Source organism: Hyla sarda, chromosome 5 (genome assembly GCF_029499605.1).
Source record: "Hyla sarda isolate aHylSar1 chromosome 5, aHylSar1.hap1, whole genome shotgun sequence".
Classification (NCBI taxonomy): domain Eukaryota; kingdom Metazoa; phylum Chordata; class Amphibia; order Anura; family Hylidae; genus Hyla; species Hyla sarda.
Genome location: NC_079193.1, coordinates 375,186,503 through 375,211,006, shown reverse-complemented (window position 1 = coordinate 375,211,006; position 24,504 = coordinate 375,186,503). Strand labels below are relative to the sequence as shown.

Genomic DNA, 24,504 nt, shown 5'->3' with positions numbered 1-24,504 from the left:
TTTACACAATTGATGTAGAGGGGTCTGGCGAGACTGGTCACCGGGATGTTGAACCTGTTGACGAGAGAGGCCAAAATAAAATTTCCTGCAGATCCGGAGTCCAAGAAGGCCACAGCAGAGAAGGAGAAGGCAGAGGCAGACATCCGCACAGGCACAGTAAGACGTGGAGAAGCAGAGTAGACATCAAGGACTGTCTCACCTTTGTGCGGAGTCAGCGTACGTCTTTCCAGGCGGGGAGGACGGATAGGACAATCCTTCAGGAAGTGTTCGGTACTAGCACAGTACAGGCAGAGATTCTCCATGCGGCGTCGTGTCCTCTCTTGAGGTGTCAGGCGAGACCGGTCAACTTGCATAGCCTCCACGGCGGGAGGCACAGGAACAGATTGCAGGGGACCAGAGGAGAGAGGAGCCGGGGAGAAGAAACGCCTCGTGCGAACAGAGTCCATATCCTGGCGGAGCTCCTGACGCCTTTCGGAAAAACGCATGTCAATGCGAGTGGCTAGGTGAATGAGTTCATGTAGATTAGCAGGGATTTCTCGTGCGGCCAGAACATCTTTAATGTTGCTGGATAGGCCTTTTTTAAAGGTCGCGCAGAGGGCCTCATTATTCCAGGATAATTCTGAAGCAAGAGTACGGAATTGTACGGCATACTCGCCAACGGAAGAATTACCCTGGACCAGGTTCAACAGGGCAGTCTCAGCAGAAGAGGCTCGGGCAGGTTCCTCAAAGACACTTCGAATTTCCGAGAAGAAGGAGTGTACAGAGGCAGTGACGGGGTCATTGCGGTCCCAGAGCGGTGTGGCCCAAGACAGGGCTTTTCCAGACAGAAGGCTGACTACGAAAGCCACCTTAGACCTTTCAGTGGGAAACTGGTCCGACATCATCTCCAGGTGCAGGGAACATTGGGAAAGAAAGCCACGGCAAAACTTAGAGTCCCCATCAAATTTATCCGGCAAAGATAGTCGTAGACCAGAAGCGGCCACTCGCTGCGGAGGAGGTGCAGGAGCTGGCGGAGGAGATGATTGCTGAAGCTGTGGTAGTAACTGCTGAAGCATAACGGTCAGTTGAGACAGCTGTTGGCCTTGTTGCACTATCTGTTGCGACTGCTGGGCGACCACCGTGGTGAGGTCAGCGACAACTGGCAGAGGAACTTCAGCGGGATCCATGGCCGGATCTACTGTCACGATGCCGGCTGGCAGGTAGTGGATCCTCTGTGCCAGAGAGGGATTGGCGTGGACCGTGCTAGTGGATCGGTTCTAAGTCACTACTGGTTTTCACCAGAGCCCGCCGCAAAGCGGGATGGTCTTGCTGCGGCGGTAGTGACCAGGTCGTATCCACTAGCAACGGCTCAACCTCTCTGGCTGCTGAAGATAGGCGCGGTACAAGGGAGTAGACAGAAGCAAGGTCGGACGTAGCAGAAGGTCGGGGCAGGCAGCAAGGATCGCAGTCAGGGGCAACGGCAGGAGGTCTGGAACACAGGCTAGGAACACACAAGGGAACGCTTTCACTGGCACAATGGCAACAAGATCCGGCAAGGAAGTGCAGGGGAAGTGAGGTGATATAGGGAAGTGCACAGGTGATAACACTAATTGGAACCACTGCGCCAATCAGCGGCGCAGTGGCCCTTTAAATCGCAAAGACCCGGCGCGCGCGCGCCCTAGGGAGCGGGGCCGCGCGCGCCGGGACAGGACTGACGGAGAGCGAGTCAGGTACGGGAGCCGGGGTGCGCATCGCGAGCGGGCGCTACCCGCATCGCGAATCGCATCCTGGCTGGAGGCGGTATCGCAGCGCCCCGGGTCAGTGGATCTGACCGGAGCGCTGCAGTGAGGAGAGTGTAGCGAGCGCTCCGGGGAGGAGCGGGGACCCGGAGCGCTCGGCGTAACAGTGAGGTACTTAGCTTGCAATTTGGTGGCCAAATAGCTTTGACCATCCCACCACGATAAGGTGACCTCATTGGGACGGACCCTACACTATGAATATGCCTCTGTGTGAATAGATCAGCAGGCATTGCAGGATCTGGAACATCCCAATCACCTTATATACACCTGATAGAGGTGTGTGGGGTGCAAGAACCAACATGGAGGTAGCCACTCCCCCATATGTGTAATACAAACAAATAATAAGTTGGCCAGCACTATTGATTCCAAACTGTTATACGGACCTGCTGATCTGTTCACACAGAGGCATATTCATAGTGTAGGGTCCGTCCCAATGAGATCACCTTACCGTGGTGGGATGGTCCAAGCTATTTGGCCGCCAAATTGCAAGCTAAGTATCTCACTATTTCATTACTGCATAGCTGAATAGCTTTTCATGTTGTATCTATATACTCATGTTTTATCTGTGTCTTTGTGCTAGCAGTGTGCTGCTGTATTCTCCTGTTGCTGTATATTTAGCCCAGCAGCCTGCACCTGTAAGCCAGGTCCGTATAATAGTTTGGAATCAATAGTGCTGGACAACTTATTCTTTGTTTGTATTACACATATGGGGGAGTGGCTACCTCCATGTTGGTTCTTGCACCCCACCCACCTCTATCAGGTGTATATAAGGTGATTGGGATGTTCCAGATCCTGCGATGCCTGCTGATCTATTCACACAGAGGCATATTCATAGTGTAGGGTCCGTCCCAATGAGATCACCTTACCGTGGTGGGACGGTCCAAGCTATTTGGCCGCCAAATTGCAAGCTAAGTATCTCACTATTTCATTACTGCACCATAGCTGAATAGCTTCTCATGTTGTATCTATATACTCATGTTTTATCTATATCTTTGTGCTAGCAGTGTGCTGCTGTATTCTCCTGTTGCTAGATAGATAGATATGAGATAGATATGAGATAGATATATTTGAGATGGATAGATAAATAGATGGATATATACAATACTCAGCCTCTTTTCCATATCAACAGGAATCTGGATTAACACCATTTATGATCGCTGTGAGAGAGAACAGACTGTCCATAGTGGAACGATTCCTCGAACTGAGAGTAAATGTCCAAGAAAAGACTAAGGTAAGTACAGGATCAGTCAGAGGACAAATATGCAAGAGTGTTTTATATTCATGTGTACTTGTCTATCTCATATCTATCTCATATCTATCTATCTATATATCTCATATCTATCTATCATTTATCTATATATCTCATATCTATCTATTTATCTCATATCTATCTATCATCTATCCATCTATTTCATATCCATCTATCTCTCATATCTATCTCTTTCATATCTATCTCATATCTATCTATCTATCTATCTCATATCTATCTATCTCTCATACCTCTATCTCATATCTATCTATCTCATATCTATCTATCTATCTATCTATCTCATATCTATCTATCTATCTCATATCTATCTATCTATCTATCTCATATCTATCTATCTCTCATACCTCTATCTCATATCTATCTATCTCATATCTATCTCATATCTATCTGTCTATCTATCTATCTATCTCATATCTATCTCATATCTATCTCATATCTAGCTCATATCTATCTCATATCTATCTATCTATCTCATATCTATCTATCTCATATCTATCTCATATCTATCTATCTATCTATCTATCTCATATCTATCTGTCTATCTATCTCATATCTATCTATCTCATATCTAGCTATCTCATATCTATCTATCTGTCTATCTGTCTATCTATCTATCTATCTATCTATCTATCTATTCTCCCCCAGTATTCCTTTCCTTGGAGTATTCCTCCATATATGTGGAGGGGGGGAGATATAACAGTCCGGGCCCTTGGAGACGTCTTTCATTCAGTGACCTCCCGCTGTTTCATTGTTGTCAGGAACTTGGGACACAACAAACTTTTACAGTTATTTTCCAAGAAAGAATTTACCCTGCAGACATTGTAAATACTGAGCGGAAACTGGAATGTTGATACAGGTGGGGGATACAGCAGACAGTATCACACATGATAGGCTTAGATACAGCGGCTCAGCAGACAGTATCACACATGATAGGCTTAGATACAGAGGTCCAGCAGACAGTATCACACATGATGGGCTTAGATACAGAGGTCCAGCAGACAGTATCACACATGATAGGCTTAGATACAGCAGCACAGCAGACAATATCACACATGATAGGCTTAGATACAGCAGCACAGCAGACAGTATAACACATGATAGGCTTACATACAGAGGTCCAGCAGACAGTATCACACATGATGGGCTTAGATACAGAGGTCCAGCAGATAGTATCACACATGATAGGCTTAGATACAGCAGCACAACAGACAGTATCACACATGATTGACTTAGATACAGCAGCACAACAGACAGTATCACACATGATAGGCTTAGATACAGCAGCACAACTGATAGTATCACACATGATTGGCTTAGATACAGAGGTCTAGCAGACAGTATCACACATGATAGGCTTAGATACAGCAGCACAACAGACAGTATCACACATGATGGGCTTAGATACAGCATCACAGCAGACAGTATCACACATGATAGGCTTAGATACAGAGGTTCAGCAGACAGTATCACACATGATAGGCTTAGATACAGAGGTTCAGCGGACAGTATCACACATGATAGGCTTAGATACAGAGGTCCAGCAGACAGTATCACACATGATAGGCTTAGATACAGAGGTTCAGCAGACAGTATCAAACATGATAGGCTTAGATACAGAGGTCCAGCAGACAGTATCACACATGATAGGCTTAGATACAGAGGTTCAGCAGACAGTATCAAACATGATAGGCTTAGATACAGAGGTCCAGCAGACAGTATCACACATGATAGGCTTAGATACAGAGGTCCAGCAGACAGTATCACACATGATAGGCTTAGATACAGCAGCCCAACAGACAGTATCACACATGATGGGCTTAGATACAGCATCACAGCAGACAGTATCACACATGATATGCTTAGATACAGAGGTTCAGCAGACAGTATCAAACATGATAGGCTTAGATACAGAGGTCCAGCAGACAGTATCACACATGATAGGCTTAGATACAGAGGTCCAGCAGACAGTATCACACATGATAGGCTTAGATACAGAGGTTCAGCAGACAGTATCAAACACGATAGGCTTAGATACAGAGGTCCAGCAGACAGTATCACACATCACATGCTTAGATGCAGCAGCCTTGCAGATAGTATCACACATGATAAGATTAGATACACTGGTCACAATGTCCATGTGTTGTCCCAGGATCCAGTTGTGACCTGGTGATCTGGATATTGATCCCACATGATCCTGCTCCCCAGGACACCAGGGCTTCAGTCCTCCTGGAAACATTTGATGTAAAATCAATAATGAAAGATTTTGTAGAGACCTCACACATTCCTCCAGAGCCCGGGGCAGGTAAACAGGAGTGAGCGACACCAAAGGGTTAACTAACCTATATGCCATTTCTATTCAATCTAAGTCCTTAGGTTCAAGTATAATAATGTATAATAAGGTTTAATACAAGTATAATAATGTATAATAAGGTATAATACAAGTATAATAATGTATAATAAATGTATAATACAAGTATAATAATGTATAATAAATGTATAATACAAGTATAATAATGTATAATAAATGTATAATACAAGTATAATAATGTATAATAAGGTATAATACAAGTATAATAATGTATAATAAATGTATAATACAAGTATAATAATGTATAATAAGGTATAATACAAGTATAATAATGTATAATAAATGTATAATACAAGTATAATAATGTATAATAAGGTATAATACAAGTATAATAATGTATAATACGGTATAATACAAGTATAATAATGTATAATAAGGTATAATACAAGTATAATAATGTATAATAAGGTATAATACAAGTATAATAATGTATAATACGGTATAATACAAGTATAATAATGTATAATAAAGTATAATACAAGTATAATAATGTATAATAAATGTATAATACAAGTATAATAATGTATAATAAGGTATAATACAAGTATAATAATGTATAATAAATGTATAATACAAGTATAATAATGTATAATAAGGTATAATACAAGTATAATAATGTATAATAAATGTATAATACAAGTATAATAATGTATAATAAGGTATAATACAAGTATAATAATGTATAATAAGGTATAATACAAGTATAATACAAGTATAATAATGTATAATAAGGTTTAATACAAGTATAATAATGTATAATAAGGTATAATACAAGTATAATAATGTATAATAAGGTATAATACAAGTATAATAATGTATAATAAGGTATAATACAAGTATAATAATGTATAATAAGGTATAATACAAGTATAATAATGTATAATAAGGTATAATACAAGTATAATAATGTATAATACGGTATAATACAAGTATAATAATGTATAATAAGGTATAATACAAGTATAATAATGTATAATAATAAAGTTCAAATGAACAAGACGGCTCACCTCCACTGCAATCCCCACACTCCGCACGGACTGGCCGGCAGTGCCTCCGGCCTGATACTAGGAGCAAAACACTTGATGTTCAGCGAGGTAGGATGCAAAACAGGATTTCTTTATTAAGGACACATGGTCAGCACATAAAACCAACGCGTTTCGGGTCAGACAGGACCCTTAATCATGGCATAACAAAGTTACAAAAACATCAAGTTTAAATAAGAATATCTGTGGTCCCATGTAGAGTGACGTCATTACAATAAAATAGTAACATAAAAAATCTGGACCGGAGTGGACTGCACCAATGTGAGTAAGTCCAGAGAACACACAGAAAAACTGGAAAAAGACTCCATATATATGTGTATATGGCTACTGGGGTGAAAATTTTAGTCATAACTGTCCTATATCAACTAATATTACCAGGATAAAAATAGGATATTAGTCCTCAGCTCAATATCGAAAAAGATTAATGGGGGATGTCTGGTATCAATAATAGAGAAAAAACAAAATTGGTATATAAATGATATTTAACCCCTTAAGGACTCAGCCCATTTTGGCCTTAAGGACTCAGACAATTAAATTTTTACGTTTTCATTTTTTCCTCCTCGCCTTCTAAAAATCATAACTCTTTTATATTTTCATCCACAGACTAGTATGAGGGCTTGTTTTTTGCGCGACCAGTTGTCCTTTGTAATGACATCACTCATTATATCATAAAATGTATGGCGCAACCAAAAAACACTATTTTTGTGGGGAAATTAAAACGAAAAACGCAATTTTGCTAATTTTGGAAGGTTTTGTTTTCACGCCGTACAATTTATGGTAAAAATGACATGTGTTCTTTATTCTGAGGGTCAATACGATTAAAATGATACCCATTATTATATACTTTTATATTATTGTTGCACTTAAAAAAAATCACAAACTTTTTAACCAAATTAGTACGTTTATAATCCCTTTATTTTGATGACCTCTAACTTTTTTATTTTTCCGTATAAGTGGCGGTATGGGGGCTAATTTTTTGCGCCATGATCTGTACTTTTTTTTGATACCACATTTGCATATAAAAAACTTTTAATACATTTTTTATAATTTTTTTTTAATAAAATGTATTAAAAAAGTAGGAATTTTGGACTTTTTTAATTTTTTTTCGTTCACGCCGTTCACCGTACGGGATCATTAACATTTTATTTTAATAGTTCGGACATTTACGCACGCGGCGATACCAAATATGTCTATAAAAAATGTTTTTTACGCTTTTTGGGGGTAAAATAGGAAAAAACGGACGTTTTACTTTTTTATTGGGGGAGGGGATTTTTCACTTTTTTTTTACTTTTACTTTTACATTTTTTTACATTTTTTTTTACACTTGAATAGTCCCCATAGGGGACTATTCATAGCAATACCATGATTGCTAATACTGATCTGTTCTATGTATAGGACATAGAACAGATCAGTATTATCGGTCATCTCCTGCTCTGGTCTGCTCGATCACAGACCAGAGCAGGAGACGCCGGGAGCCGCACGGAGGAAGGAGAGGGGACCTCCGTGCGGCGTTATGAATGATCGGATCCCCGCAGCAGCGCTGCGGGCGATCCGATCGTTCATTTAAATGGCGAACTGCCGCAGATGCCGGGATCTGTATTGATCCCGGCACCTGAGGGGTTAATGGCGGACGCCCGCGAGGTTGCGGGCGTCGGCCATTGCCGGCGGGTCCCTGGCTGCGATCAGCAGCCGGGATCAGCCGCGCATGACACGGGCATCGCTCTCCGATGCCCGCGGTTATGCTTAGGACGTAAATGTACGTCCTGGTGCGTTAAGTACCACCTCACCAGGACGTACATTTACGTCCAGCGTCCTTAAGGGGTTAATAGATATTAAATAGTGCGTTCCCGCAGGGCCCTACGGTGGCGCACAATTGGTTAAAAAGTAATAAATATAAAAAATGCAACAAGTTATTACACTACAGAGCGGATGATGCTCCTAATAACAAATGTATCTATTGTGGCTAATAGCCGTATAATGATACACTGGGTGATGATATGACATACAGTGTTACTCTGATCAGAATGGTAGTAAATTCAGTGTGCACAAAAAATGAAAATAAAAATAAATATAAAACGTTCCTCCTGGAAAGGAAATGGCTTGATAGAAAAAATAATAAAAAATGCAAAAAGTCCTGTAAATAAAAAGTGGCAGTCCTATAGATGATGGAGTTGTGTCCTGTAGGGTGGATCCTACAATTGGCCTGAAACAATGTCCTGCGAAAAAATCGTATGCTGTATATGATTATAACATATGATATATGATAACATGTTCATATGTTATAATCATATACAGCATATGATTTTTTCGCAGGACATTGTTTCAGGCCAATTGTAGGATCCACCCTACAGGACACAACTCCATCATCTATAGGACTGCCACTTTTTATTTACAGGACTTTTTGCATTTTTTATTATTTTTTCTATCAAGCCATTTCCTTTCCAGGAGGAACGTTTTATATTTATTTTTATTTTCATTTTTTGTGCACACTGAATTTACTACCATTCTGATCAGAGTAACACTGTATGTCATATCATCACCCAGTGTATCATTATACGGCTATTAGCCATAATAGATACATTTGTTATTAGGAGCATCATCCGCTCTGTAGTGTAATAACTTGTTGCATTTTTTATATTTATTACTTTTTAACCAATTGTGCGCCACCGTAGGGCCCTGCGGGAACGCACTATTTAATATCTATTAAATATCATTTATATACCAATTTTGTTTTTTCTCTATTATTGATACCATACATCCCCCATTAATCTTTTTTGATATTGAGCTGAGGACTAATATCCTATTTTTATCATTTTTCTATATCTCTCTCTGTGGGGGAGAGCTTTTAGTTAACCTCGCTCATTTTTTGTGGTTGAGCTACACATATCTGCATTCCTAATATCACCAGGAGATGACCCGGGAGAGAAAGGGAGAAGGGAGGGGAGAAAAATAAATAAATAAATAAAAAAATAAATAAATAAATAAAAAAAAAGGGGGGGGGAAAGAGGGTGGGGAAGGGGGGGGGGGGGGAAAGGGAAAGGGGGAGGAAGTGGAAATATAATAATGTATAATAAGTCTAATGATGTATAATACATGTATAATAAGGTATAATAGATCTATAATAATGTATAATAAATGTATAATAATGTGTAATAATGTATAATAATGTATAATAAGTCTTATAAGTATAATAATGTATAATAAATGTATAATAATGTGTAATAAGTCTTATAAGTATAATAATGTATAATAATGTGTAATAAGTCTAATAAATATTATAATGTATTCATCTGCATGGTAAAAATAGCGCCACCATGTGATCACAACATCCTAGATGTAGATGCCTTTTTAAACATATTGCTACCCTATCTATTTACCTTTTAACTCCTTCATGAACTATAGATCACCAGGGATGTGCTATTAACCTCTTTACTTCCCTAGATCACCAGGGATCTACCTGCTAACCCCTTCACTACCCAAAACAATCAAAGATTTACCTATTAAACCCCTTATTACCCTATACCACAATGGATGTACAATAGTACAAGTGATATACCATTAACTCTTTCACCACCCTAGACCACCAGGGATGTACTATGAACCCCTTCACCATCCTAGACCACCAGGGATGTACTATGAACCCCCTTCACCATCCTAGACCACCAGGGATGTACTATGAACCCCTTCACCATCCTAGACCACCCAGGGATGTACTATGAACCCCTTCACCACCCTAGACCACCAGGGATGTACTATGAACCCCCTTCACCATCCTAGACCACCAGGGATGTACTATGGACCCCCTTCACCATCCTAGATCACTAGGCTTTACCTTCCTAGATAATCATGGATATACTATTACTCCTTCCTCTCTCTAGACCAGTGGTTCTCAACCTTTTTCACTACCCCCAAAGGGTGAAAGTATGTCAGCGGGTACCCCTCGCTCGTAAATTCTCACGGAACTTACTCACGCGGGGTACCCGCGGACAAATAAGTCATGAAATTACTTTATTTTCATATTGGCATGTTCTTACCTTTATACTAATGTGATACTTAATCCCCTTGTGCCATTATTATCTGATATGGCAAAAAGGGGATCAGAGGGAGGGGGTAATAATGGCATGAGGGTATTAATATGGAGGGGGGGGGGGGGAAATCATTCCCCCCCCCTCCATCTTAATCCCCCGTGCCATTATTCCCCCCCCCCCCCCCCCCCCCCCCCATCCATCATAATGCCCTTGTGCCCCTTATTTTTCTCCCCCCCATCCCCACGGGCTAATATATACATACATAAAATACATACAATAACATTTGTGGTGCGCTACAGGTTGTGATGTGGGGTGTAAGGGGGCAGATGTTGTTATGGCCCCAGGGGTAGATGGTATTAACCCCTTCTTGTTGTGACGCCAGGCGTGGTTTGGCCTTATAACCACCCGAAGGTAATACGGCTGATCCTGGGTTAGGCAGGGGCAATAAAGAGTCCAGGTTAAGGGTAACGGTAAGACAGATGGTCCAGTCTATACAGTTCAGCCAATATCCCAGAGAGGTGACCAGTGACACAGGGGACCGCGCAGGCTTGCTGGGACTTGCAGTGACTGAAGAGACTATAATGCAGGCCACGGTGACTATAGGTGACTTGACTTGAGATGGTGACAGACAATTGAGATGACTTACAGGACCGACTGGTGGCTGCAGGGATTTAGGCTTGAGGCCTCCAATGGCCGGACACAGGCACCGGAACACTGGACTGGACCTCAGCAGGAACTCGAGAGCATGGAAAAGAGATTTACAGCCCCTCCCCATATCACTTGGGAGGTTCACCTGGTCACTGGGGTTCTCTGGGTAACAATACAATCATGTGTTACAGATTTAAAGGGGTGCTCCGGTGGAAAAATTATTGTTAAAATGAACTGGTGCCACAAAGTTAAACAGATTTATAAATGACTTCTATTACAAAATCTTAATCCTTCCAGTACTTTTAAGGCAGCTGTATGCTACAGAAGAAATTCTTTACTTTTTGAATTTCTTTTTTGTCTTGACCACACTGCTCTCTGCTGACACCTCTGTCCGTGTCAGGAACAGGAGAAAATCCCCATAGCAAACCTTTATTTCTCTGGACAGTTCCTGATACGGGCATCAGGTGTCAGCAGAGAGCACTATGGACAAGACAAAAAAAGAAATTCAAAAAGTAAAGAATTTCCTCTGTAGCATACAGCTGCCAAAAAGTACCAAAAAGATTAAGATTTTTTAATAGAAGTAATTTACAAATTTGTTATATGTAATGCATGTCTCTAAGACAGTGATCCCCAAACTGTGGCCCTCCAGATGTTGCAAAACTACAATTCCCAGCATGCCTGGACAGCCGTTGGCTGTCCAGGCATGCTGGGAGTTGTAGTTTTGCAACATCTGGAGGGCCACAGTTTGAGGACCACTGCTCTAAGATGACAAGATGTTGGCTTTTAACTTGCCCTAACCTAATTTTACAAGTTTTATAAGTAACGGTGTTTCAACCAATGGCGCACAGGTTACCTGTAGCATCATAACCTACCTCCTTTAAAGCACACCTCTTCCTGTGATCCCGATATTCACGGTCTGACGAAGCGCAGAAGCTCGCAACGGTCCGTCACCGAGTCGATACCCCCCGCGTCCTCCCACACAGCTCCCCCTCCCGTGTACCCCTATGTTGTAAGTTTTGCAATAAACTACCACTGCAGAAGAAGCTTGGGTGAGTGCTCCGCATTTCTTTATCTTTGATGATACATTGAGTATCCTGCTTATCTGCCGCTATAATTTACAAATCTGTTTAACTTTCTGGCACCAGTTCATTTAAAACAAAAAAAAAAGTTTTGCAGTGGAGTACCCCTTTAACCCCTTAAGGACACAGGACATAAATGTACGTCCTGGTGAGCTGGTACTTAACGCACCAGGACGTACATTTAAGTCCTAAGCATAACCGCGAGCATCGGAGCAATGCCCGGATCATGCGCAGCAGGTCCCGGCTGCTGATCGCAGCCAGGGACCCGCCGGTAATGGCCGACATCCGCGATCCCGCGGATGTCTGCCATTAACCCCTCAGATGTCGTGATCAATACAGATCACGGCATCTGCTGCGCTGTGGTCACTAAAAATGGATGATCGGATCGCCCGCAGCGCTGCCGCGGCGATCCGATCGTCCAGCATGGCAGCCGGAGGTCCCCTCACCTGCCTTCGCTGCCTTCCACTGGTCTTCTGCTCTGATCTGCCTTCCCGCAGACCAGAGCAGAAGATGACCGATAATGCTGATCAGTGGTATGGCCTATACATAGCACTGAACCGTATTAGCAATCGAATTATTGCTATAAATAGTCCCCTATGGGGACTATTAAAGTGTAAAAATAAAAGTAAAAAGAGTAAAAAAAAATCAAGTAAAAAAAAAAGTGAAAACCCCCCCTCCCCCAATAAAAACGTAAATTGTCCCATTTTCCCTATTTCACCCCCAAAAAATGTAAAAAAAAAATAATGTATATACATATTTGGTATTGCCGCATACGTAAATATTCTGAACTATTAAAAATAAAATGTTAATGGTACCATACGGTGAACGGCTGCTTTTTTATAACATTTTATTCACAAAAAAAATCAATAAAAATGGATTAAAAGTTTTATATATAAGCAAATATGGTATCAATAAAAAGGACAGATCACGGTGCAAAAAATGAGCCCTCATGCCGCCGCTTATACGGAAAAATGAAAAAAGTTATAGGTCTTCAAAATAGGGGGATTTTAAACGTACTAATTTGGTTACAAAGTTTGCGATTTTTTTTTTAAGCGCAGCAGTAATAGAAAAGTATGTTATCATGGGTATCATTTTAATCGTATTGACCCAAAGAATAAAGAACACATGTCATTTATACCGTAAATTGTACGGCGTGAAAATGAAACCTTCCAAAATTAGCAAAATTGCGGTTTTCTTTTTCATTTCCCCACACAAATAGTATTTTTTTGGTTGCGCCATATATTTTATGGTAAAGTGAGTGATGGCATTACAACGGACAACTGGTCGCGCAAAAAACAAGCCCTAATACTAGTCTGTGGATGAAAATATAAAAGAGTTATGATTTTTTGAAAGCCAGGAGGAAAAAAACTAAAACGTAAAAATTTAATTGTCTGAGTCCTTAAGGCCCAAATGGGCTGAGTCCTTAAGGGGTTAAAGGTATATTACACTTATAATACATTACTACATATAACCAGTAAATACTACTAATAGTAGCACTCGGTACAGCTGACAAGTATAGCTTGTGAATAAGCAAACTGCTGGGTAATCACAACTCGGAAGGTAGTACGGGGCTCTATTCTGAAGAAGCAATCCAACGTATAGAAATTAGAATGGCGCTCACCCATCTGGCAGTGAAACAGTGAAGAATTTATTTGTGTAAAAGCAGGCATACACAAACCGGCATCACAGGAGCGGCATCTTGTGAGAGGGACGCCGAGAGCAGGGGGGCGATAGCACGCGAAGCATACAGTTATCCTTTAAATCTCAGAGCTCCGTCACGTGCGCGCCCTAGGAGACGGGGGCGAACGCGACAGGGCCGAGACAGGAGAGGAAGCGGCAGCAGTACTGGGTGAGTGACGGGCCGGCATTCGCATGCGGGCGCATCCCGCCCCCCCCCCCCCCCCGCCGGGAGTAGGAACAATGCGCTCACGGCCGATATGTGCGGCCGGAGTGCAGGCAGTAACAGTTATTTGGGCCCCCTGGGTATCAGGACACAGGCATGTGTGGTGTCACGGTACTGTACCTTGTGTCGTAAGTCCCCAAAGTCAGAGTTCCTCCATGCTGTTAGGATTCTCTCAGTGGGATAACCCTTAGTCGCCTCATAAAAGTCTAATTTATTGTATATATTTCATATGTTTAATAATATAACGGTTACTTACAGGACCTTAGGTCATGTGATGTATTGAAAATGTGTTATGCTAAGCTTAAAGGACAACTGCAGCACAATATACACTTATCCCCGATCTACAGGATAGGGGATAAGTGTTTGATTGCGGGGGGTCTGACCGCCGGGACCCCCTGAGATCTCCCTAACGGGGCGCCGCCATTAGCGCTCATAGTGAGCGCTAAGGCGCTTAGCGTCGACCTAGAGGTCGACGGTGATGCCCCTTCTCCTCCCCGTCCCCTCACTGTCCCCTCCCCGTCCCCTCCCCGTCCCCATACAGTTCTATGGGGGAGCCGGGGAAGCAGAACACTGCCTCCCCGCCTCTCCCATAGAGCTGCATGGAGGAGGCGTGCCGGCCGCAACGTCATGCTGCGGCAGGCACCCCCCCCCCCTGCACAGGAGAGCCGCGGCCCCGTACAAGAGATCGTGGGGGGTCCCAGCGGTCGGACCCCCCGCGATCAATCACTTATCCCCTATCTTGTAGATAGGGGATAAATGTATATTAAGCTGCAGTTGTCCTTTAAGGACCTTTCAGGTCATGTGATTTAGTCATGTGATGTACCACAATCCTTTGTTTTAGGACTGACAGGTTTGGGGAACCAATAAGCTTGGAGCCTGCCCCTTTAGATATAAGGGCGCTGTTATCCAATCATCGCTCTCTTTTCTCTTTCCCTCGGGATATGACAGCGAGCGGAGCTCTGCACAACTACGCAAGCAAACTAGGCCTGAAGCCTTCCAATCCAGAGTCTTACTAAACCGTCAGTCTACTCAATACAAATTCCGTTAATCCTACGTGACTGCTGGACCTAAACAATACCCATAAATCCAGTAGAACAGCGTAAAGCAAATCCTCCAAGCTTATCTCCTACAACGTCCCAACCTACCTGTGAGGAACCTAAGTACCGGTCCTCTGTATAGACTGTTTGCTAATTGCATCCTGCATAAAATCTGCAGTAAAGTTATTTCCAGTTTACTACAATTCTGGTTGTGGACAATCCTTTATTCCTCCCTATCGCTCCTGGGACGGGTGGCGGTAGGATACATATATGAAGAGGAGCCCGCACCCTGGCGTCACGACAGTTAAGGGTTAATGCTAAACCCTATTCCCCCTGCACCCCCCCCCCCCCCAAGCTACCACACATGCTTCTCTGTTGTTCAGTAACTCAAAATGACATCTTTGTCAGAGAAAATGAAGTCACCGTTATGGATAATATGGATTAACCTTATAATTTCCTTCACAAGGTTGTGGTTAAAACATGTGAGTGCCCCCTGGTGGCGGCTGATATGTGCCTTCTATGCCAGAGAGAGGAGAAGCAGTGTGCAGCATGGTACATAAAACCCTCATGAGTCCTTTATAATACTGGCCTATTCTTATACGGCGGACAACGTTCTCGCGTCTCCGAAAATAATTTTACCCAAAACATCAAAACCGTCCATGAGCGAATCAATCTGTTGGTCTCCATGGGACGGGCGCCAGAATCCTTTTTTTTTTTTTTTTAAAGCTTTGTTGGTGACTACAGTATCTGAGCAAACAACAAGTGTACGAAGACCAGTCGCCATATGTCTGTCCGCCGCTATTATTACTGTAATTGTTCTGTAAGACGACTCCAGGAAGAATGGCGCGGGCCGCTGTGTATCTGCAGATAATATCTACATGTCTGACACTACCCATAGAGCGATAGCCGCATTCTCTGTCACAGCCATTTAAAGGTTAAATCTGTCATCATTCAGCATCATGTTTTATACTTCAGAGCAGCATTCTTAAAGGAGTATTCCAGTAAAAAAATAAAAATAAATATATATATATATATAGATATATATATATATTTTTTTTTAATTATTATTCTTTTTTTTTCATATCAACTGGCTCGAGAAAGTTGAACAGATTTGTAAATGACTTCTATAAAAAAATCTTAATCCTTCCAGTACTTATCATCTGCTGAAGTTGAGTTGTTCTTTTCAGTCTGACCACAGTGCTCTCTGCTGACACCTCTGTCTGTCTCAGGAACTGTCTAGAGCAGGAGAGGTTTGCTATGGGGATTTTCTCCTGCTCTGTACAGTTCCTGACATGCACTGTGGACAGACAGAAAAGAACAACTCAACTTCCGCAGCTGTTAAGTACTGGGAGGATTAGGATTTTTTTAATAGAAGCAATTTACAGATCTGTTTAACTTTCTGGAGCCAGTTGATATGAAAAAAAAAAATAGATTTTCTCTGGAATACCCCTTTAATACTGCATACATTTTCCAGAAGAATTACACAGGTGGCACTACTGCCTGACTGTTATACCTACAGCCCTTATAGATACCCCCCCCCCCCCCCCCCCCAGATACCTGTCCTAATGATGTGGGATAAAACGTGTGGGGGAGGTTCACAACTACAAAGCAAAGTATGCCCAAATGTATATACTTAAAAAAAAAAAAAGAATAAAAAAAACTTGTGTTGGCACTCACCCCCTTTAAAACGTGACTTTTATTTCTTCTTTAAAAACAGGCCCACCGGTCGGGAACGAACAACTCCAGCCGGAGCCAAGGCTCCGGCTGGAGTTGTTCGTTTCCGGCCGGTGGGCCTGTTTTTAAAGAAGAAATAAAATTTGCGTTTTAGAAGGGGTGAGTGCCAAAGGTAGTTTTTTTTTTTTTTGCATATTATTTTTTAGTATATCATTTTAGTATATCATTTCAGGACGGTCGGACAGCGTTACACGTCGCTGCAGCCAGTTCTAAGGAGGAGATAGTCCGTCTTCTGCTGGTGAAGAAGGCCGATCCGAACCTTCCTGGAGGGGTAAGTGTTCACCATCATATCGCGTTCCACCAGATATCAAGGTCAAAACATAACAGGATGTTTCCAGTGATGGCTTTACATCCCTCCGGCAGACACTTGGCGTTGTGCAGACTCTCCTCTATGGAAATGTATAATAGGTGTATAATAGAATTAGTGTTCAGTCCATGGATACAAACTTCTCATAGTCACTATTATATGTCACTATGATGTGTTATATACTGTATGTCACTATTATATGTCACTATGATGTGTTATATACTGTATGTCACTATTATATGTCACTATGATGTGTTATATACTGTATGTCACTATTATATGTCACTATGATGTGTTATATACTGTATGTCACTATTATATGTCACTATGATGTGTTATATACTGTATGTCACTATTATATGTCACTATGATGTGTAATATACTGTATGTCACTATTATATGTCACTATGATGTGTTATATACTGTATGTCACTATTATATGTCACTATGATGTGTAATATACTGTATGTCACTATTATATGTCACTATGATGTGTTATATACTGTATGTCACTATTATATGTCACTATTATATGTCACTATGATGTGTTATATACTGTATGTCACTATTATATGTCACTATGATGTGTTATATACTGTATGTCACTATTATATGTCACTATTATATGTCACTATGATGTGTTATATACTGTATGTCACTATTATATGTCACTATGATGTGTTATATACTGTATGTCACTATTATATGTCACTATGATGTGTTATATACTGTATGTCACTATTATAGGTCACTATTATATGTCACTATGATGTGTTATATACTGTATGTCACTATTATATGTCACTATGATGTGTTATATACTGTATGTCACTATTATATGTCACTATTATATGTCACTATTATATGTCACTATGATGTGTTATATACTGTATGTCACTATTATATGTCACTATGATGTGTTATATACTGTATGTCACTATTATATGTCACTATTATATGTCACTATTATATGTCACTATTATGTCACTATGATGTGTTATATACTGTATGTCACTATTATATGTCACTATTATATGTCACTATGATGTGTTATATACTGTATGTCACTATTATATGTCACTATGATGTGTTATATACTGTATGCAGGGATGTGGAATTTCTATCGCCCGACGCCCGGGACTAGCAGTTTTGGGCGCCGGGCAGGTGAATTTGCCCGGCCCTTAGCCCGGCTTCGGGCAAGCAGGGCCGGACCTGACAAGTGCGGCGGATCTGCAGTCTGTATGGAGCGGCTGCCGACTCCTGCCCGCTCCATACTCTGCATCCTGTGTCCTCGGGAGCAGAGCAGGGGAGATGAGAAGCTGTGTATTTGTCTTCTCTCCCCTGTTCTGCAGACGTGCGGGGGGAGATGAGGGGGCGTGGCTTATTGCTCCCCGTGCAGACCTGCGTCCTCTGCCTCCACTCCCCGCACGTCTGCACGGGGAGATGTATGCGGCGCTCTGTAGTATGTATGGAGCGGGCTCGGGATTCCTGCCCGCTCCATACTCTGCAGCCCCCGGCTGTTCTCAGTAGCCGGGGGCCGCTGCTAATAGCCAGCATGCGGCGATCGCCGCGGCTGGCTATTAACCCTTTAGATCGCCGCTGTCAAAGCTGACAGCGGCGTCTAAAGGGAGATGTGAATGCTCCCTGGTGGGCTAGTGGGGTGGATGGCCCCCCCCGCAGCGCGATCGCAGGGGGGCGATCCACTATAGAGGTAGCCGGAGGGCTTACCTCTGCTTCCTCCTGTCCCGGCTCTGTCATTGATAGATCCTGGCTGGACCAGGCTCTATCAATGGATCACAGAGCACACAGATCAATGGAGTTCAATAGAATCTATTCATCTGTCTGAGGAATCTAATGATTCCTCATAAGTCTAATAAAGTGTAAAAAAATAAATAAATAAAATAAAAAAGTTTTAATAAAAGTTTGAAAGACACACATTAACCCAGTGGTCTTCAAACTGTACCCCTCCAGATGTTACAAAACTACAATTCCCAGCATGCCAGGACAGCCGTTTTGCAACATCTGGAGGGCCACAGTTTGAAGACCGCTGCATTAACCCCTTCCATGTTAAAAGTTCAAATCACCCCCTTTTCCTATATAAAAACATGCAAACATAATAAAAATAAACATATTTGGTATCGCTTCGTGTGTAATTGTACAACCTATTAAAATATAACATTATGTATCCCGTACGGTAAATGTAATAAAAATACCAAACCACAGATTTGCAATTTTTATAATATCCCAGAAAAAAAAGTTAAAAAGCGACTTTTTAGTCAGATCAATGCCAAAATGGTGCCGATACAAAAAACAGATTATGGCGCAAAAAATGAGCCCTCATACAGCCTGGTATGTGGAAAAAAAATAAAGCTACAGGGGTTAAAAAATGGCAATTAAAAAAATGTGAAAAAGTCCAGAATTTGTAAAACATGACGTAAACGATACAAATCTGGTATTACTGTAATCAGGCGCCTAAAGTATAAAACTAACAGGTTATCTGACCACAATGTAAATGGCGCAGAAAAGAAAAACACCAAATCTGCAAAATTATCTTTTACTATTTCAATTTCACTTCCCTTAATTAATATATATATATATTTTTTTTTGGTTCGGAGAATATGTTATTGAAAAATTAAAAGGTATCATTATAGTAGGTAGTTATGGCTATTATAGGGCGAGGAGGAAAAAACGAGAGTGTAAAAGCGAAAATTGGCCGGACAAGTGGATCGTCATAAGGGACAAGTAGATTTTGCTCCATTTTAGTCCCGTGGACAAGTAGTTTTTTATAAAATTTCCACACCCCTGTATATGTCACTATTATATGTCACTATGATGTGTTATATACTGTATGTCACTATTATATGTCACTATGATGTGTTATATACTGTATGTCACTATTATATGTCACTATGATGTGTTATATACTGTATGTCACTATTATATGTCACTATGATGTGTTATATACTGTATGTCACTATTATATCTCACTATGATGTGTTATATACTGTATGTCACTATTATATGTCACTATGATGTGTTATATACTGTATGTCACTATTATATGTCACTATGATGTGTTATATACTGTATGTCACTATTATATGTCACTATGATGTGTTATATACTGTGTGTCACTATTATATGTCACTATGATGTGTTATATACTGTATGTCACTATTATATGTCACTATGATGTGTTATATACTGTATGTCACTATTATATGTCACTATGATGTGTTATATACTGTATGTCACTATTATATGTCACTATGATGTGTTATATACTGTATGTCACTATTATATGTCACTATGATGTGTTCTATACTGTATGTCACTATTATATGTCACTATTATATGTCACTATTATATCTCACTATGATGTGTTATATACTGTATGTCACTATTATATCTCACTATGATGTGTTATATACTGTATGTCACTATTATATGTCACTATGATGTGTTATATACTGTATGTCACTATTATATGTCACTATGATGTGTTATATACTGTATGTCACTATTATATGTCACTATGATGTGTTCTATACTGTATGTCACTATTATATGTCACTATTATATGTCACTATGATGTGTTATATACTGTATGTCACTATTATATGTCACTATGATGTGTTATATACTGTATGTCACTATTATATGTCACTATTATATGTCACTATGATGTGTTATATACTGTATGTCACTATTATATGTCACTATGATGTGTTATATACTGTATGTCACTATTATATGTCACTATGATGTGTTATATACTGTATGTCACTATTATATGTCACTATTATGTCACTATGATGTGTTATATACTGTATGTCACTATTATATGTCACTATGCTGTGTTATATACTGTATGTCACTATTATATGTCACTATGATGTGTTATATACTGTATGTCACTATTATATGTCACTATGATGTGTTATATACTGTATGTCACTATTATGTCACTATGATGTGTTATATACTGTATGTCACTATTATATGTCACTATTATATCTCACTATGGTGTGTTATATACTGTATGTCACTATTATATGTCACTATTATATGTCACTATGGTGTGTTATATACTGTATGTCACTATTATATGTCACTATTATATGTCACTATGGTGTGTTATGTACTGTATGTCACTATTATATGTCACTATGATGTGTTATGTACTGTATGTCACTATTATATGTCACTATGATGTGTTATATACTGTATGTCACTATTATATGTCACTATGATGTGTTATATACTGTATGTCACTATTATATGTCACTATGATGTGTTATATACTGTATGTCACTATTATATGTCACTATGATGTGTTATATACTGTATGTCACTATTATATGTCACTATGATGTGTTATATACTGTATGTCACTATTATATGTCACTATTATATGTCACTATGATGTGTTATATACTGTATGTCACTATTATATGTCACTATGATGTGTTATATACTGTATGTCACTATTATATGTCACTATTATATGTCACTATGATGTGTTATATACTGTATGTCACTATTATATGTCACTATGATGTGTTATATACTGTATGTCACTATTATATGTCACTATGATGTGTTATATACTGTATGTCACTATTATATGTCACTATTATATCTCACTATGATGTGTTATATACTGTATGTCACTATTATATGTCACTATGATGTGTTATATACTGTATGTCACTATTATATGTCACTATGATGTGTTATATACTGTATGTCACTATATGTCACTATGATGTGTTATATACTGTATGTCACTATTATATGTCACTATTATATGTCACTATTATATGTCACTATGATGTGTTATATACTGTATGTCACTATTATATGTCACTATTATATGTCACTATGATGTGTTATATACTGTATGTCACTATTATATGTCACTATGATGTGTTATATACTGTATGTCACTATTATATGTCACTATGATGTGTTATATACTGTATGTCACTATTATATGTCACTATGATGTGTTATATACTGTATGTCACTATTATAGGTCACTATTATATGTCACTATTATATGTCACTATTATAGGTCACTATGATGTGTTATATACTGTATGTCACTATTATATGTCACTATTATATGTCACTATTATAGGTCACTATGATGTGTTATATACTGTATGTCACTATTATATGTCACTATTATAGGTCACTATGATGTGTTATATACTGTATGTCACTATTATAGGTCACTATGATGTGTTATATACTGTATGTCACTATTATATGTCACTATGATGTGTTATATACTGTATGTCACTATTATATGTCACTATGATGTGTTATATACTGTATGCCACTATTATATGTCACTATTATATGTCACTATGATGTGTTATATACTGTATGTCACTATTATATGTCACTATTATATGTCACTATTATAGGTCACTATTATAGGTCACTATGATGTGTTATATACTGTATGTCACTATTATATGTCACTATTATATGTCACTATTATAGGTCACTATGATGTGTTATATACTGTATGTCACTATTATATGTCACTATTATATGTCACTATTATAGGTCCCTATGATGTGTTATATACTGTATGTCACTATTATATGTCACTATGATGTGTTATATACTATGTCACTATTATATGTCACTATTATATGTCACTCTATGATGTGTTATATACTGTATGTCACTATTATATGTCACTATGCTGTGTTATATACTGTATGTCACTATTATATGTCACTATGATGTGTTATATACTGTATGTCACTATTATATGTCACTATGATGTGTTATATACTGTATGTCACTATTATATGTCACTATGATGTGTTATATACTGTTATGTCACTATTATATGTCACTATGATGTGTTATATACTGTATGTCACTATTATATGTCACTATTATATGTCACTATGATGTGTTATATACTGTATGTCACTATAATATGTCACTATGATGTGTAATATACTGTATGTCACTATTATATGTCACTATTATATGTCACTATTATAGGTCACTATGATGTGTTATATACTGTATGTCACTATTATATGTCACTATTATATGTCACTATTATAGGTCACTATGATGTGTTATATACTGTATGTCACTATTATATGTCACTATGATGTGTTATATACTATATGTCACTATTATATGTCACTATTATATGTCACTATGATGTGTTATATACTGTATGTCACTATTATATGTCACTATGTTGTTTTATATACTGTATGTCACTATTATATGTCACTATGCTGTGTTATATACTGTATGTCACTATTATATGTCACTATGATGTGTTATATACTGTATGTCACTATTATATGTCACTATGCTGTGTTATATACTGTATGTCACTATTATATGTCAATATGATGTGTTATATACTGTATGTCACTATTATATGTCACTATTATATGTCACTATGATGTGTTATATACTGTATGTCACTATTATATGTCACTATTATATGTCACTATTATATGTCACTATGATGTGTTATATACTGTATGTCACTATTATATGTCACTATGATGTGTTATATACTGTATGTCACTATTATATGTCACTATGATGTGTAATATACTGTATGTCACTATTATATGTCACTATGATGTGTTATATACTGTATGTCACTATTATATGTCAGTATGATGTGTAATATACTGTATGTCACTATTATATGTCACTATTATATGTCACTATTATGTGTTATATACTGTATGTCACTATTATATGTCACTATTATATGTCACTATTATATGTCACTATGATGTGTTATATACTGTATGTCACTATTATGTCACTATGATGTGTTATATACTGTATGTCACTATTATATGTCACTATTATATGTCACTATGATGTGTTATATACTGTATGTCACTATTATGTCACTATGATGTGTTATATACTGTATGTCACTATTATATGTCACTATTATATGTCACTATGATGTGTTATATACTGTATGTCACTATTATGTCACTATGATGTGTTATATACTGTATGTCACTATTATATGTCACTATTATATGTCACTATGATGTGTTATATACTGTATGTCACTATTATGTCACTATGATGTGTTATATACTGTATGTCACTATTATATGTCACTATTATATGTCACTATGATGTGTTATATACTGTATGTCACTAATATATGCCACTATGATGTGTTATATACTGTATGTCACTATTATATGTCACTATGATGTGTTATATACTGTATGTCACTATTATATGTCACTATGATGTGTTATATACTGTATGTCACTAT

General features: G+C 39.0%; 1 protein-coding gene across 3 annotated transcripts in view; it reads left to right on the top strand.

Annotated features, from left to right (window-relative positions):
* The window catches only part of LOC130274471 (serine/threonine-protein phosphatase 6 regulatory ankyrin repeat subunit A-like), a 158,268-nt gene that overhangs the window by 16,954 nt on the left and 116,810 nt on the right, over positions 1-24,504 (top strand). For 2 of the 3 annotated variants that reach the window (XM_056522854.1, XM_056522853.1), the window contains exons 2-3: positions 2,908-3,009; positions 17,061-17,159. In XM_056522854.1, coding sequence (XP_056378829.1) covers positions 2,908-3,009; positions 17,061-17,159 — 201 coding nt within the window. The remainder of the gene's footprint in view (positions 1-2,907; positions 3,010-17,060; positions 17,160-24,504) is intronic. The other variant, XM_056522855.1, reaches the window with a different exon arrangement.